Source organism: Hyla sarda, chromosome 4 (genome assembly GCF_029499605.1).
Source record: "Hyla sarda isolate aHylSar1 chromosome 4, aHylSar1.hap1, whole genome shotgun sequence".
NCBI lineage: Eukaryota > Metazoa > Chordata > Amphibia > Anura > Hylidae > Hyla > Hyla sarda.
Window position 1 is genome coordinate 404,948,355 of NC_079192.1, and position 14,884 is coordinate 404,963,238.

The 14,884-nt window shown below is 51.6% G+C and overlaps 1 protein-coding gene and 1 non-coding gene across 2 annotated transcripts in view; both read right to left on the reverse strand.

Moving 5' to 3' along the window:
* Positions 1 to 14,884, reverse strand: part of SMC1B (structural maintenance of chromosomes 1B) — a 94,108-nt gene that overhangs the window by 46,700 nt on the left and 32,524 nt on the right. Inside the window, exon 14 of the mRNA XM_056517497.1 lies at positions 4,218 to 4,334. Within this exon, the coding sequence (XP_056373472.1) occupies positions 4,218 to 4,334 (117 nt within the window). The remainder of the gene's footprint in view (positions 1 to 4,217; positions 4,335 to 14,884) is intronic.
* Positions 2,281 to 2,471, reverse strand: LOC130268037 (U2 spliceosomal RNA). Its single transcript, XR_008843408.1, has one exon. It is a non-coding gene; the product is annotated as a U2 spliceosomal RNA (small nuclear RNA).

Genomic DNA, 14,884 nt, shown 5'->3' on the forward strand with positions numbered 1-14,884 from the left:
GAGACCGACCAGGAAACTGGAGATGCCTGAGCCATCTGGAAGACAGACTAGTAATGGAACACTCACCCTTGAACAGACGTCCGCAAAAACTCCACCGACGACAAACGACCATGTCGAAAAAATGAAGAAACGGAAGAACTGCAGTACAGAAAGATCGCTCCACCAAATGGGATCGCAGAGGAGTTCGGGTCGGATCATAACACATGGACAAGCCGTCTGAAAGGAAGGCGTTACAGCCTCCCAGGACAGAGTCCAAGTCAAGGAGACCGACCGGTGTTGGACCCTAGAGGTCCGAGCAGACCAGAGCACTCCGAAAATACATCCTGCCAGAAAGGAACCGGATAGGAAAACAAATGAGAACCCAGCTGGGACTCGCAAGCTCTGGGCACAGAAAGGTCACTCCAGAAGACGTGCAGTACAGACTGACAAACCAAGGACATAAACTCCTCCCACCAGAGTAGAGCCAAGGATGCGAGAGCAGCAGCAGACATCCGTAAAAACGAGAAAGAGCCAGGCAGCAATGGTGGACAGTAAGCCTCAAGCCTGGACAGCAAAAAAAAACTCAGTTGATTGATCTTAGCAAAAAAAAAAACAAGGGCCCAGTCAGATACCTATAAAGTGGGAACAGCGGGATGGCAACATCTTGGCATCAGAAAAAATAAATAGTCCCCCTAGTGAAGGGAAACAAGGGTGGACGAGAGAAAACCTAGGTACTGACTCATGTCAAGCACCATGATCCCCATACCCGCTGCAGAAAGGGGACTGACAAAGTGCGCCAGGCACTGAGGAGCAGGGAAACGTTGCCCCACCACCACGGGACAAGTACAGGATGGACATAGCCCCAGGGCCCAGCGACAACCCATCACTGTCTGGGGGAGCCACCATGTGGTCCCAGAGGGATAAAAAGTCTTCACACGAGTAGGTGGCTGAGTCACCCTAGACTGAAACTCCAGAAAAGTACCTGGAGGTGTAGGGAGGGGCTGAACTGACTGTGATGCCCCAGCAGGCACAGAGCTAGAACAAAGGTGCTCAACCGTTGCAGGATTGCAGAACCAAACCACAGGGAGGCCCGAGGCGCAGCACACCGAGCAGAAGGGAGGGAGGACTCTACCTGTGCAGCGGACCTAGCATACGGAGGGACGCAGACATGGGTACCTCACGATAGTAGAGGGGAACTAAACTGCAGACATGAAAGAAAACGCAGACATCCCAAGGTCCGGCAGAATGGAAAAACACACAATAACCAATGGTGTGTCACCACCATGCCCCTAGCAGACCAACGTGGTACTCCTAGAAAAAGGAAACAGAGTCCAGCTGTAGCCAAGAAAAGGCATGGAACCAGTAGGAGACGCCCACGCCCTAGCTCCTAATGGTGCTACACCTCTGGACTGCTGACACAGATGCAACAGATGAGGGATGCATGTGGGGCAGGAAACCGCTCCCATGAACCCATAGGCATACTGTGAAGAACTGCACATGGAAGGAGTCACCGAAATGCGGCCACTGAAGCGGCAGGAATCAGGAAGGTGACCTGGAGGACTCGAAAGCCACGCAGGCACAGTCTGGCTACCTGGCATAGAGACTATGGCCACACCGGGTCCCGCATCCATAACAACACTAAAAGGTGGGCTACGAGCCTGAAGCCATGAGAGCGGCAGGCACGTAGAGAGGGACCTGATAAATAGGAAACACCACTAATCAGCATGTGGCGCATTGCAGAGGGCTCACACAGAGCAACATGGGGAGACCCACTCGGGACTACATCGAAGCAGTGGGTTACCAGAACTGCCACCACACAGTGGGAAGCGTATGATATTTGACCAGATGTAGCAGAAAACTAAGGAGACAGCCGTCCGGCTGACAGGTGGAGGATTCCTGAGCACACAGGAACACTTCTATGAAACTTCCCCTAGACAGTGGGGCACCGGAGTGCGGCCAAATGCATGGGCGAACGGGTGGTGTAGGAGACCATGCAGATGAAGACTGGCTGCTGTCAGCCGAATCCTTGCCTGCAGGAACTCTCAGACAGTTGCATGGGAGACCAACACGGAAGGAAACTGTAGACAACGGTCTGGCGAAATGAGTGTCCCTCCAGGCGCTGGTGATAAGTGGACACAGTCAGAGAGCAATCCCTGGGCCCCTTAATGCATTTGGAAAGGCACTGAAACCTAAAAGCCAGAAATAGGATCCCAGTCACCCAGGGAGGCTTTGGAGCCGTGGATTGTATCCCTTTTGCCCAGCATGGGATACACAGGATACGCCAGGTCACCCCACCAGACATCGCGTACTGTACCCGAAGATACCACCATAGCGGGTCCAGGCATGGGGCGACGGAAGCAAGCTTCCCATCGGCCCATGTACTAAAAAAAAAAATTTATGAACTATATGGTCCCCGGATAAGGGAAGTATCAGATATTAAACTGATAAGAGCCCACACTGCACTTGATCTTAGTCAAAAGGCCGGAAGCGATAGATAGCACCGGCTAAGACTGCAATTTTTTCCAGAGGACACAAGGGTGCATGGAAAAAAAGGAGGTGCAATTCAATTATAGGCCACAAGAGGGCGTCAACCATCACTCACCCACGGACTCCAACTTCATATACTCACCTGTCTTCACATACTCACCTAGAGATGTCTTCAACCAGCTTTTTAGTCACCTGCATCACGTCATGCTGCTACAGCCCAAGACGAGCAGGGAAAATAAGGGGACCTGGATCCACGGTGCAACCCCAGGCGCTGGCCGTTGGCGGGAAGGAGTTAACAGTGCATTTGTATTTTATGTCCCGTGCCCCTTAGCCGCATATGGGGGAACAGGTAGCGCCATGCTCCTGAACCCCCACCTGAAAAAGGGAAGTAAAAACGAGTAAAGAATCTAACTAAACAGCCCTTACTAGAAAATAATAAAAAAAGACCAGGTCTGGAGAGAACCAGACCGTGTCCACCTCCTAGCTGACACTAGAAAAAACTGATTACCTCACTTCCAGTGGGCGGGTATATCCTGCCTGGGAGGAGCCAACCTTTTTTTCTTCCTAGTGTCAGCGCCTCCTAGTGGCAAGAGCATATATCCATCTGTAAGGTGTCCCCCAATGAAGAGCAACCGAGAAAGTAATTTTTCTACGGGGATGTACAACATTTTGATAATATTTCATTAAATGCATTATATGTCCATCCACGTAAGCTTGGCCACATACACCTGCTCCCACTGATGTCTTCCCCCTCATAGGGCTAGCCCTATTCTGATTTTCCACAGGCCCTCTGTTCTGTCTTTTTTACTGATGTGAGCCAGATACTGATACATGTTTTTTTTACTTATCTGTTTATATTATTTTTAGTACAATTATGGGGCGGACATCTTGCCTGAGCTACTTTTAACAGCATTTAAACAAATGCTTTACAGAAAGCCCTATGGCCATAGGCACAGTAGTCTGGAGAAGACCCTACTCACTGGTATGGGAGGGGTTTCTAGGCATGCTCTGTGATCTGTGCAGAGGTCATTGTGCAGGAAAAGGGAGACTAAGATCTGACCATCATCTATTGTGAATGGTCTGATCCCATCTTCTCAATACACCTTCCACAGTAACCCTGCCTGCGTTAAGGAGTTGGCTGCTGTAAAGTATCAGCTTATTATTAGACCTAGTGGCCAAGGTGATAGCTGCTAGATTTAAAGATTATTTTAAAATATCAATAGTAAAAAAAGAACATTTGTAAAAAAAAATATTTTTTACATAAAAGTATAGTAGACTACAAAACTGCACTAAACAAAACATAAAAAAACTAAAACAAGAGGATTTGCTCGGAAAACAAACCAAATACAGTCACTTGTAAACTATGTTTTGTCAATGGATGCCAGGTAGGCTTTGTTATACCAGCGACGTAGCATAAAACTGTTAAGTGAACACTATTCTGCATTTGTCTTATCACTATTAATACTATTACTAAGTGATAGGAGAACGCACCCACCTTTCACTTTCTCCTCCAGTCTCTTCCCCCTCACCCATTTACAAATGTTGATGTATATGTTAAAGTGTAACCATACATGCTTCACTTTGACATCTACAACACTAGTAAAAATACCAGGCAGTAGACAATGTGAAGCCAAGCTTGTCTAGTATGCATACATTCCTCACCCAGACAACTATTACTTGTTTCCTTCTATTTTTAAAGCTTCTAGTGATCTAGTCTAATAAATGTTACAAAGCAAGACAGGTTTATTCACCTTATTCATTTTTTCTTGAAGTTCTTCGATTTCTAGTCTTCTCCTTTCAAGTTCCTCCTTTAACATTGTGATATGAGATGCAAGATTAGCAAACTCGCTTTCCAGCCTGGATCTTTCCTGTGTACGTGAAAAAAGAAGAAAAGTGCTATTTGTTAAAAGAAAAATACATTATAGAGAATCTTGTATCATATAAAGTAAAAAGCAAATGAGATAACTTATAAAGTATGAGTGTATAAGTCAATAACCAGTAGTTCAAGCTAAATCAGCTATGCATGCACATTTAAAATGAATTGGTTGTAAAAAAAAAAATAGAACCTTAAAGTTGTATAAAACATTCCTCATGAAAATTATAGCTGGTGCTACATGGTGACTCAGTCACTCATGGTTTTTAGATATTACTTATATTATTTTTGTGAAATGGCTAAAGCCAGCCAACCTGTCACTAACTCAGTATGTCCTTTCTGGAGTTGACTGGTTCTCTTTCAAAGGGGTTTTCTAGGATTTAAAAAGGAGATTTTTTATGCTTACCGTAAAATCTCTTTCTCGAAGGATCCATTGGGGGACACAGACCATGGGTGTATGCTGCTGTCACTAGGAAGCTCGACACTATGGCAACAAGAGAAGTCGGCTCCTCCCAGCAGGGTATACCCGCCCACAGGCACCTGAGGTAATCAGTTTTAGTCCCAGAGCAATAGAAGACCGACAGGTCAAGAAAAAACCACAAACTGTCCGAGCAATCAGAAGAAAAGACAACTGAACACACCTTCGGACAGATAACTGAAATAGGAACACCATAAAAAAGGGGGGGAGCTGTGTCCCCCAATGGATCCTTCGAGAAAGGAGATTTTTTAACACTTACCGTAAAATCTCTTTCTCGAAGGATCCATTGGGGACACAGACCGTGGGTGTATCTTGCTGTCTCTAGGAGGTGCAACACTATGGTAATAAAAAAGTCAGCTCCTCCCAGCAGGATATACCGGCCTTCAGGCTCTGAGCTAGTCAGTTTAAGTTCCAGAGCAATAGGAGGAGACCAATAGGGCAAAGAAAAACCCCAAACTGTCTGAGAACCAGAAGAAAAAACACAACTTAACACTCCCGCGGACAGAGAACCAAAGGAAAAACCCAAAAAGGGCTGGATCCTTCGAGAAAGAGATTTTACGGTAAGTGTTAAAAAAATCTCTTTTTCTCTATCGACTCCATTGGGGGACACAGACCGTGGGACGTACCAAAGCCGTCCCTTGGGTGGGCAGATAAGTAAACAGGCAGACGGCCGATTCACTGCCGCCTGCAACACTATACGACCCAGACTAGCATCAGCCGATGCGAAAGTATGAACTCAGAAAAGTTTGTAAGCGCTCCTTAGTATGAGAAGGAGCCGGACAAAAGGACGGGAGGACAATGTCCTCATTGAGATGAAAGGCCGAGACCACCTTAGGCAAAAAGGAAGGAACTGGCCGGAAAAAGACCTGTCCTGGTGGATCACCAGAAACGGAGAACCGCAGGAATGAACTGCCAGTTCAGACACCCTCCGGATGGAGGTGATAGCAACAAGAAACGCCACTTTCCAAGAAGGGAGGCGGAGAGACACCTCTCTAAGGGGCTCTAACTGTTCACCCTGGAGGGCACTCAGAACCAAGTTAAAGTCCCAAGGGGGAGAAGGTGATCGATAAGGAGGAACAGCGTGCGCCACTCCTTGCATGAAGGTCCGAACATGAGAAATAGAAACCAGGGGCCGAAACCTGACCTTTAAGGGAACTGAGAGACAACCCAATTCAACCCCGACTGCAAAAAAAGGAGAGAATACAGGGAACCGAGAAGGTCATAGGGGAGAAGTCCTGAGCTTCACACCAACGAAAATAAAACCGCCAAGTACGGTGGTAAATTCGTGCAGAGGAGGGCTTACGAGCCTAGAGCATGGTGTGAATGACTTGGGAAGAGAACCCGCAGGCCCTCAAAACCGCGGTCTCAACCGCCACGCCAACAAATGCAGCAACTGTAAATTGGGGTGGCAAGAGGACCCCGAGAGAGTAGGACCGGGCGGAGCGGAAGGCGCAGAGGAGCGTCGTCCAGGAGCCTGACTACGTCGGCGTACCACGACCTTCGGGGCCAATCTGGAGCTACCAGAACGGCGAGGACGTCCTCTGCCTTGAGCTTCCTCAGCACCCTAGGAAGGAGCGGAAGAGGAGGGAAAAGATAAGGTAGGGAGAACCCCGCCCAAGGAATCACTAGGGCGTCCACGGCCAAAGCCTGAGGGTCCCGGAACTTGGACACAAACGGAAGGATCTTCCGATTGTGCCCGAACGCGAAGAGGTCCACATCCGGGAAAGCCTCAGAGGTCGCAGAGCTGCGCGAAGACCTCCGGATGAAGAGACCACTTGCCGGGGTCGGGTGAGGACCGACTGAGGAAGTCCGCTTCCCAGTTGAACACTCCCGGAATATGAAACGCTGAAATGGCCGTAACCTTACTCTCCGCCCAGGTGAGAATCTTGGTCACCTCGGCCACAGCTGCCGAGCTGCGAGCGCCGCCCTGTCAATTATGTACACCACGGCCGTGGGGTTGTCTGACTGAACGCAGACAGGTCGAGACTGAAGACGGGACTCCCAATGAAGAAGACAAAGAAGAATCGCCCGTAATTCCAATATGCTTATCGGAAAAAGGGTCTCCAGGGGAGACCAGAGTCCCTGGACCTTCCAATCCCTGAACACGCTGCCCCAGCCCGACAGGCTGGCAACCGTTGTAACAACCTGCCAGAGAAGGGGAAGAAATGACCGCCCTTTGAGAAGAAGGGGGGAGCGGAGCCACCAGAGCAAAGACTGACGGACCCTGCGAGGGAGAACAATCTGACGATCGAGGGACAGAGGAGACCTGTTCTATCGAGAGAGAATCGCCAGTTGAAGGGGGCGGTAATGAAACTGGGCAAAGGGGACGACCTCCATAGTTGCCACCACCCGCCCCGGACGTCCATATTGTGCAGATGGAGACTGATACCTGGGTCCGAAGGGAACGGACCCCGGACCAGAGGGCCAGACGTTTGTCCGGCGGAAGACAAATGCGGGCAGAGGCCGTCAAATCAAAGTCCCAGGAAGGTTAGAGACTGGGTAGGACAGAAGAATGACTTGTCCCAGTTGACCATCCACCCGAAGCGAGTCAGAGAGTGGAGAGTGACGTCCAGATTCTCCACAGTCTGGGCTCTGGTCGGAGCCTTGATGAGAGGGTCGTCCAGATAGGATATCACCGAGATTCCCCTCGACCAAAAAGGCCCAACACTGGCGCAAGGATCTTTGTAAGGACTCGAGGAGCCGTGGCCAAACCAAAGGGGAGGGCTACGAATTGAAAGTGCTCCTCCGGAACCACAAGCGGAGTTACCGATGATGGCCCGGAAATATTGGCACATGGAGGTAGGCATCCTTGATGTCCACCGATGAAGGGATCTCCCCTTGTTCCAGGGACGCCACCACCGAATGGAGAGATTCCATTCTGAAGTGGTGGATGAGAAGGTGACGGTTGGATTGGTCGCACAGAACCGTCCATCTTGGGGACCACAAAAAGATTTGAATAGAAACCCCAAAAACGTTCCCCTGGAGGAACGGGGACGATAACCCCCTGGAGAAGCAGAGACTGGAGAGCGGCTCGAAATTGCTTCACCAGAGGAGGAGACCGGGGGGCCTGGGATCGAAAAACGCGATCACTCGGAAGGGAGGCGAATTCGATCCAGTAACCGTTGGACACCACATCCCTGACCCCAGAGTCCTGAATGTGTGAAGTCCAGGTGTCTCGGAAAAGGAGAGACCACCTCCCACCCGAAAGAAACCGTGGGTGGGGGCCTCACTTCATGCAGAAGTGGGCTTACGGTTGCCCGATTTGGGCGCATAACGGCCGGACCGGTTGGAGTCCGACTTCCAAGCCGGGCGTGCCTGGCACGAGGGAGCCTTCTTTTCCCGCGAGGGCGCCGGCCCGGACCCTTAGCTGGAACCAGAGGTCCGAAATGACCAAAAGCAAAAAGGACTTCCATTGGCAAGAAGGGCGAGCCTTATTTTGAGGTAAGAAGGAACTCTTACCTCCCATTGCCTCATCGAGGCGTTCGGCAAAAAGACGTCCATCCATAAAGGGAAGCTCAGTGAGAGACCTTTTGGAAGCGGCATCCGCATTCCAAGCTTTAAGCCACATAAAGCGGCGGAGAGCCGCTAGTGACCCACAACAAAGGCAGAACAACGGGCTGACTACGTGGAAGCTGCACACAGAAAGTCCCCATCTTTAGAGCATTGGAGAGCCAGAGCAGAGAGATCCTCTGGGGGGAGATCCCGCTAAGATATCCTGATGGAGCTTTTGGCACCACTACAATAGGGCCTTGGACACCCATGTCGAGGCAAAGATGGGAAGAAGAAAAGAGCCAGCTGCTTCAGAAGCAATCTTCGCTAAGGATTCTACCTTCTTGTCCGTGGGATCCTTGAAGGCAGCGGCAACTGCCATAGGCAGTGTAGTCGCCCTAGAGATCCGGGATCTACTCAGGGAGGGGAAACCACCTTAGCGACAAAGTCCTTGACAAATGGATAACGTTCTTGGATTGTCTTTATTCCCGGGAATCTCTTGTCTGGATGTTTCCATGCAGATTCCAGAATGTCGTCAAAGTCAGCATGAGAGCTGAATCTTTGAGGTGCTGGCTTAGCACGATGAAAGGATACTTCTGGATAGACATCCGAAGATCCTGGGTCCTCTAGGTGAAAGGTGTCTCTTATGGCTGTCACCAATGAGTTCACTGTTTCAAGTGAGTCCGAGCGGTCCTCTGAGTCAGATGCCGGATCGGAAGCCTCGTCCACCAGTTCACCAGGGGAAGTGAATGAGTAGAGGCAGTCCTGGAGGGGGTGATCTTGACCGGGTATGCAGCTCTGGCGTGGCAGAGCGGCGATTCCGAGAAAGTCCTCTGGAGGAGCGACGTTCGTGCCCAGATGACAGGGGGAGCAGGACCCACGAGGGGGAACGCCCACGTCTATCTGAAGACTCAATGGAAGAGTCAGACGAGGCACCCCTAGTATGCTTGTGAGAGCGTGAAGCATGAGGAGACGAGGAGCGGGCCCTCTCAGAGGTCCTGCGCAGGGAAGACCCCTTCAGGGTAGACACCACTATCCGGGAGGCCTCAGCCACCGAACGGGAGACTTGGGTCAAGTCAGCCATATACTGGGTCAGGGAGAAACCCAGGTTGGTGGAGTGGCTGAACCCACCGGGACCGAAAGGGCATCAGGGGGTACCAGGGGGTCTGGGGGAGCAGTGGAGCAGGCAGGGCAAGTGGGCTCAGCAGAGCCAGACATCTTGGTATTACAGTGCTTACAAAAATAATAAGTCACTGATGTTCCAGGTTTCTGACTAGAGGGAGGAACCGCTCTGGGAGCGGACATAATGGTGGAAAAAGAGATAGAGAGAGACTAGCCTTCTCACCCTGGTCTGTGTCCCCTGTCAGCTGCAGTGAGGAGAACACACTCCGTGCAGCTAAGGAGACTAAAAAAGACCAGCCAATAGAAAGGGAGGGGCGTGCCTGAAAGTAAGGCACCCAGTAACAGGCCCCAACATTGTGAAAATCGCGCCCACGGCGCTGATTGGAGGCTGCTTCGCGCCCCTGGAAGCTCCCATCCCTGTGGGCGGAGCTAAGACCGGCCGAGAAGGACTGTCATGGTGCCCGCTCCTTGTCCCGAGCGCCATGTCCAGTCCGCATAGCGCTCGGGGGAATAAAGCGGGCGGCCTAAAAGTGAAAGTAAGCTGGCGCAGAAGCGCCCAGCTCGAAGCGGCGCTGCGGCTGTAAGCCGTGGATAAGGCGCTGAAGTAAAGCGAAAGTAAGCCGGTGCTGGAAGCGCCCGGCCCGAACAGTGCCGCGGCAGACAACTGCATATAAGGCGCTGAAGTAGTTGCACCAAGCACACACACACATATAATAAAATAAAGTGCCCCCAGAAGTAAAGTGCCCTATAATATATGCCCCCTTAGGTGCCACTGCTCCCCTAATAAAAAGATGCAGCCCCTGTAAAATGCAGCCCCTTAAAACTGAAGGTGGGCCAAAAACAGGGGGTCTCCAGAGGTTGCAAGTCCGTACCTATGGAGAAAAAAGGGGGTAAAGTACTTACCTCAGTCAGAAGATCTTACCTAATGGAGTCTTCAGTGAAGTCTTCAGCCAGCTTATGGTCCCTGCATCATGCCTAGCTGCTATGCGCGAGCGAGGCGAGCAGAGACATAGGAGGACCCGGACCCATGAGGTACCACCCAGGCCCTGACCGTTAGCGAGTGGGGTTAACAGCGCATATACGCAATGTCTGTGCCCCCTTACTCACAATGGGGAAACAGTGAACCGCAGTTCCTGAGTCCCCACCTGAAAACGGAAAAGAAAGGGAATAAAAAACTAACATGTCCCTATGCTAGGAAAATAAAAAAACAGAAGACCTGGACTGGAGAATCCAGCCCATCTCCACCTCCTTCAGACACTAAGCTTAAACTGATTAGCTCAGAGTCTGAAGGGGGGTACATCCTGCTGGGAGGAGCTGACTTTTTTTATTACCATAGTGTCACACCTCCTAGAGACCGCAAGATACACCCACGGTCTGTGTCCCCCAATGGAGCCGATAGAGAAAAGAGATTTTATGGTAAGCATAAAAAATCTCCTTTTCTCTATCGGCTCCATTGGGGGACATAGACCATGGGACGTACCAAAGCCGTCCCTTGGGTGGGTAAGGAATCAGACAGGTGGACGGTTGGACCACCACCATCTGCAACATCTTACAGCCCAGAGTAGCATCAACTAATACGAAGGTATGAATCTGGTAGCACCTTGAGAAAGTGTACAAAGACGACCACGCGGACGCCTTACAGAACTGCAAGGCCGAAGCCACGTAGCAGAGGGCCCAGGATGCCCTGAAAAACGGGTGGAATGAGCCAAACCCCTGAAGGGTGGGATCTTCCACTTGAGCGGTAAGCTCCCAAAATAGCAGACCGGATCCACCGAAAAATGGTGGTCGTAGATGCAGGTTGTCCTATACAACGAACTCCCCGAAAAACAAAAAAGGGGGGTCACACTGACGAAAGGAAAGAGCGACTGAGAGATAAGTCCGAACAGCCTTCAGCACAACCAGGTTGTGGAACAAACGTTTCCAGGGATGAGAAGGGGCCGGACAAGAGGACGGTAGGACGATGTTCTCAATGAGATGAAAAAGTCAAAAACCATCTCAGGTAAGAAGGACGGACCTGGATGGAAAACAACTTGTCCTGGTATACCACCAGGAAGGGAGAACAGCAGGAGAGAGCTACCAGCTCTGACACCCTCCTAACAGAGGGAAGAGCAATAAGGAACGCCACCTTCCGGGGAAGGAGTCCAAGAGAAATGTCCCTGAGGGGGTCAAAAGGGGCGCCTTGCAGTGCACCTAAGACCAAGTGTGTAAGTCCCAAGGGAAAGAAGGGGACTGATAAGGAGGGTCAGCTTGTGCCACTCCCTGAACTAGGTTCGGACATGATAACTGAATGCCAAAGAACGTTGAAAAAGAATGGAAACGGCCGAACCTTTGACCCCTAAGGGAGCTGAAAGCCAACCACGACCAGAGAAAAAGGCCGAGTTTCACACCAACAGAAATAAGACTGCCAGGTATGGTGGTAAATCTTTGCAGAGGAAGGCTTGTGAGCCCTCAGCATGGTGCTAACCACTTGGGAAGAGAAACCACAGGTCCTCAGAACCACTGTCTCAACCGCCACGTCGTCAAAAGCAGAGATGGTAAATAGGGGTGGCACAGGAGACCTGATATAGGAGGTCTGGACGATAGGGAAGGTGCAGAGGTAAGTAGTTCAGGAGCCTGACCACGACAACGTACCACGCCCGCCGGGGCCACGAGAATGGCGGGAACACCCTCTGCTGTAAGTTTCCTCAGGACCCCGAAAAGAGAGGAAGGGGAGGAAACAGATAAGGTAGGGCAAAGCCCGACCAATAAACAGATAAGGTAGGGCAAAGCCCGAACAAGAAAGAGGAACGCTTGGTTGTGGCAGGACGTGCAGAGGTCCACGCCTGGAGCCCCCCAGAGGTTGCAGATCACTGCAAACACCTCCGGATGTAGGGACCACTAGCCTTGGACGGCTGAGGACCGGCTGAGAAAGACCACATCCCAGAAACGCCCGGAATGAAAAGTGCCGAGATGGCCGGAAACCCTGAGTTCCGCCTAGAAGGGAATTTCCCAAGAAGCAAGCAAAGAAAGGATTGCCCTAGGCCCCAACATGTTGAAGGGGAAAAGGCCTCAGACCGGCCGGTCCTTGAAAACACCTCCCTAGCCCGACAGATTGGCAGGGAGGGGCTGGAAGTAGCGCCCCCCAAAAAGCAGGGGGGAAACAAAGCCACCATAGAAGGAACCAACAAGACTGTCGAGTGACAATGGAGACCTGTTCCACCGGAATAGAATCACCAATTGAAGAGGTTGGTGATGAAACTGGGCAAATGGCACGGCCTCCACGGCCGCCGCTAACCCACCCAGGACATCCATGCAAAAGTGAATGAAAACTGGAGCAGGGTGCTGAAGTCATCGGACTCTTGACAAGAGAGTCAGCAGATTGGTCGGCGGAGTTGAAAGCGGGCAGAGGCCGCGTTGAACTGGAGCCCCAGGAGAGCAGTTGGAGTTGTCCCGATTGACCATCCAACCGAAGAGAGACAAGGTCTGGAGGTTGAGACTAAGACTCTCAAGGATCCGGGCCCTGGCTGGAGCTCCGATCAGGAGGTCGTCCAAGTAAGGAATCACGGAAACAACTGTTGTCCGTAAAAGGGGCTATCACAGGCGCCAGGACTTTGTTAAAGGTCCGCGGAGAAGTGGTCAGACCGAAATGGAGAGCCACAATAGAAAATGACCGTCCGAAACTACAAAGCGGAGGTACTGCTGATGACCGGAACAATGAGATATAGAGGCAGGTATCCTTGATGTCCACCGAGGAACGAAAATTCCCCATGAACCAGGGACGCCAGCACCGAACGGAGAGACTCCATTCGGGATGGGAAGCAGAAGATGCTGGCGGAGATACTCGAGAACCAAGATTGGGCAAACAGAAACGCCTTTCTTGGGGACCACAAAGAGGTTGGAATAAACCTTGAAAACTTTCCCCTGAAGGAACCGGGACAATGAATGTGCGTGGTCCAGGCAACCCGAAAGAGTAAGAGGCGACCAACCACCCGAGAAAGGTCGGCAGGTGGGGGCGACCCATCAGATCGAGGAAGACTTACGGGTGCCTGATGGGGCCGCAAAACGGCCTGAACAGGTAGCCAACCTCCGGAAGGGACAGGTCCGGAAGGAGGGAGCCCTCTTCCCGTGAAGGCACCCGGCTGGACCCTTTGTTGTACCCTTTGGTGGCACCAAAGGTCCACTGAACCCGAAGGAGGACTTACGGTTCTGTGAGCCTTATCCAGAGGTAATAAAGAACTCTTTTCCGCCTGATGCCTCACTTCCTGAAGGTTGCATCCACATTCCAGGCTTTAAGCCCCATTGAGGGACGGTGGCTACCAGGTAGTTTGTGACAAAGGCAGCACAGTGGCTGCGCATGGAAGCAGAACACAGAAAATCTCCAGCTGCAGAGCATCGGGAGCTAGATGAAATAAATCCTCCAGAGGGATCTTGAAGACTACCCTGGCGGAGATGGGAGACCATACTGAAAGGGCCCTTGACCCCCAGGCAGAAGCAAAAGCAGAAAGATCCTGCTGTCTCAAAGGCAAAGTTTTGCCAAAGTCTCCACCTTCATGTCGGCTGGATCCTTGAAGGCAGCCACATCAGCCAAAGGCCAGGTAGGCACCTTAGAGAGGCGGGAGACCGGTAGATCCACAGTTGGAGAGGAGGTCCACCGAGCAATGAGGTCCTTGGCGAAGGGATACCGCGCTTGAACCTTCTATGTTTCCTGAAACTTCTTGTCAGGGTGCCTCCAGGCGGATACCAGCAGGGCGTAAAATTCAGCGTGAGAGCTGAAGGTCTTGGGTGCCGGTCCAATGAGTACACCACATCAGGCATATCCGTGTGGTCCTCTGAGTCGGAGGCCGAATCAGAAACCTCATCCACAATTTCTCCAGATGAATGAGAATGAGGTGAGGCAGACCTGGAGGTTGGGCACGATTAAAGGAAACTTCTGGAGCCAAGTCCGAAGCTCTTGGGTCCTCTAGATGGAAGGTGTCTTTTGTGGCCGAGACCAATGAGTGCACCATGTCCGACATATCCGTGTGGTCCTCTGAATCAGAGGCCGAATCGGAAACTTCCTCCACAAGTTCTCCAGGTGAATGGGAACGTGTGAGGCGGCCCTGGAAGAAGGGGAGACTGACCAGGTACGCGGGTCTGGAGAGCCAGAGCGGCGACCATGGGAACGTCCTCTAGGGGAGTGATGCTTGCTACAGGGCAGAGTAATGCAGCAATGCCTGTGAGGGGAGCGCCCGTGCCTGCCAGAAGACTCGGAGGATGAGTCAGATGAAAAACACCCCCATGACGCTGCGAGAGCATCAGTATAGGGGGAGAGCGGGACTCTCCGGAGGGCCGGGAGGGCCTCTCCAATGCAGTCACCACATAACGGGAGACCTGAGCCAAGTTGGATATAGACTGGGGGAGGGAGAGAACCCAGGCTGGAGGGGCGGCCGAACCCACCGGGTCTGGTAGACAACCGGGGTAGAATAGCAGGGGGGTCT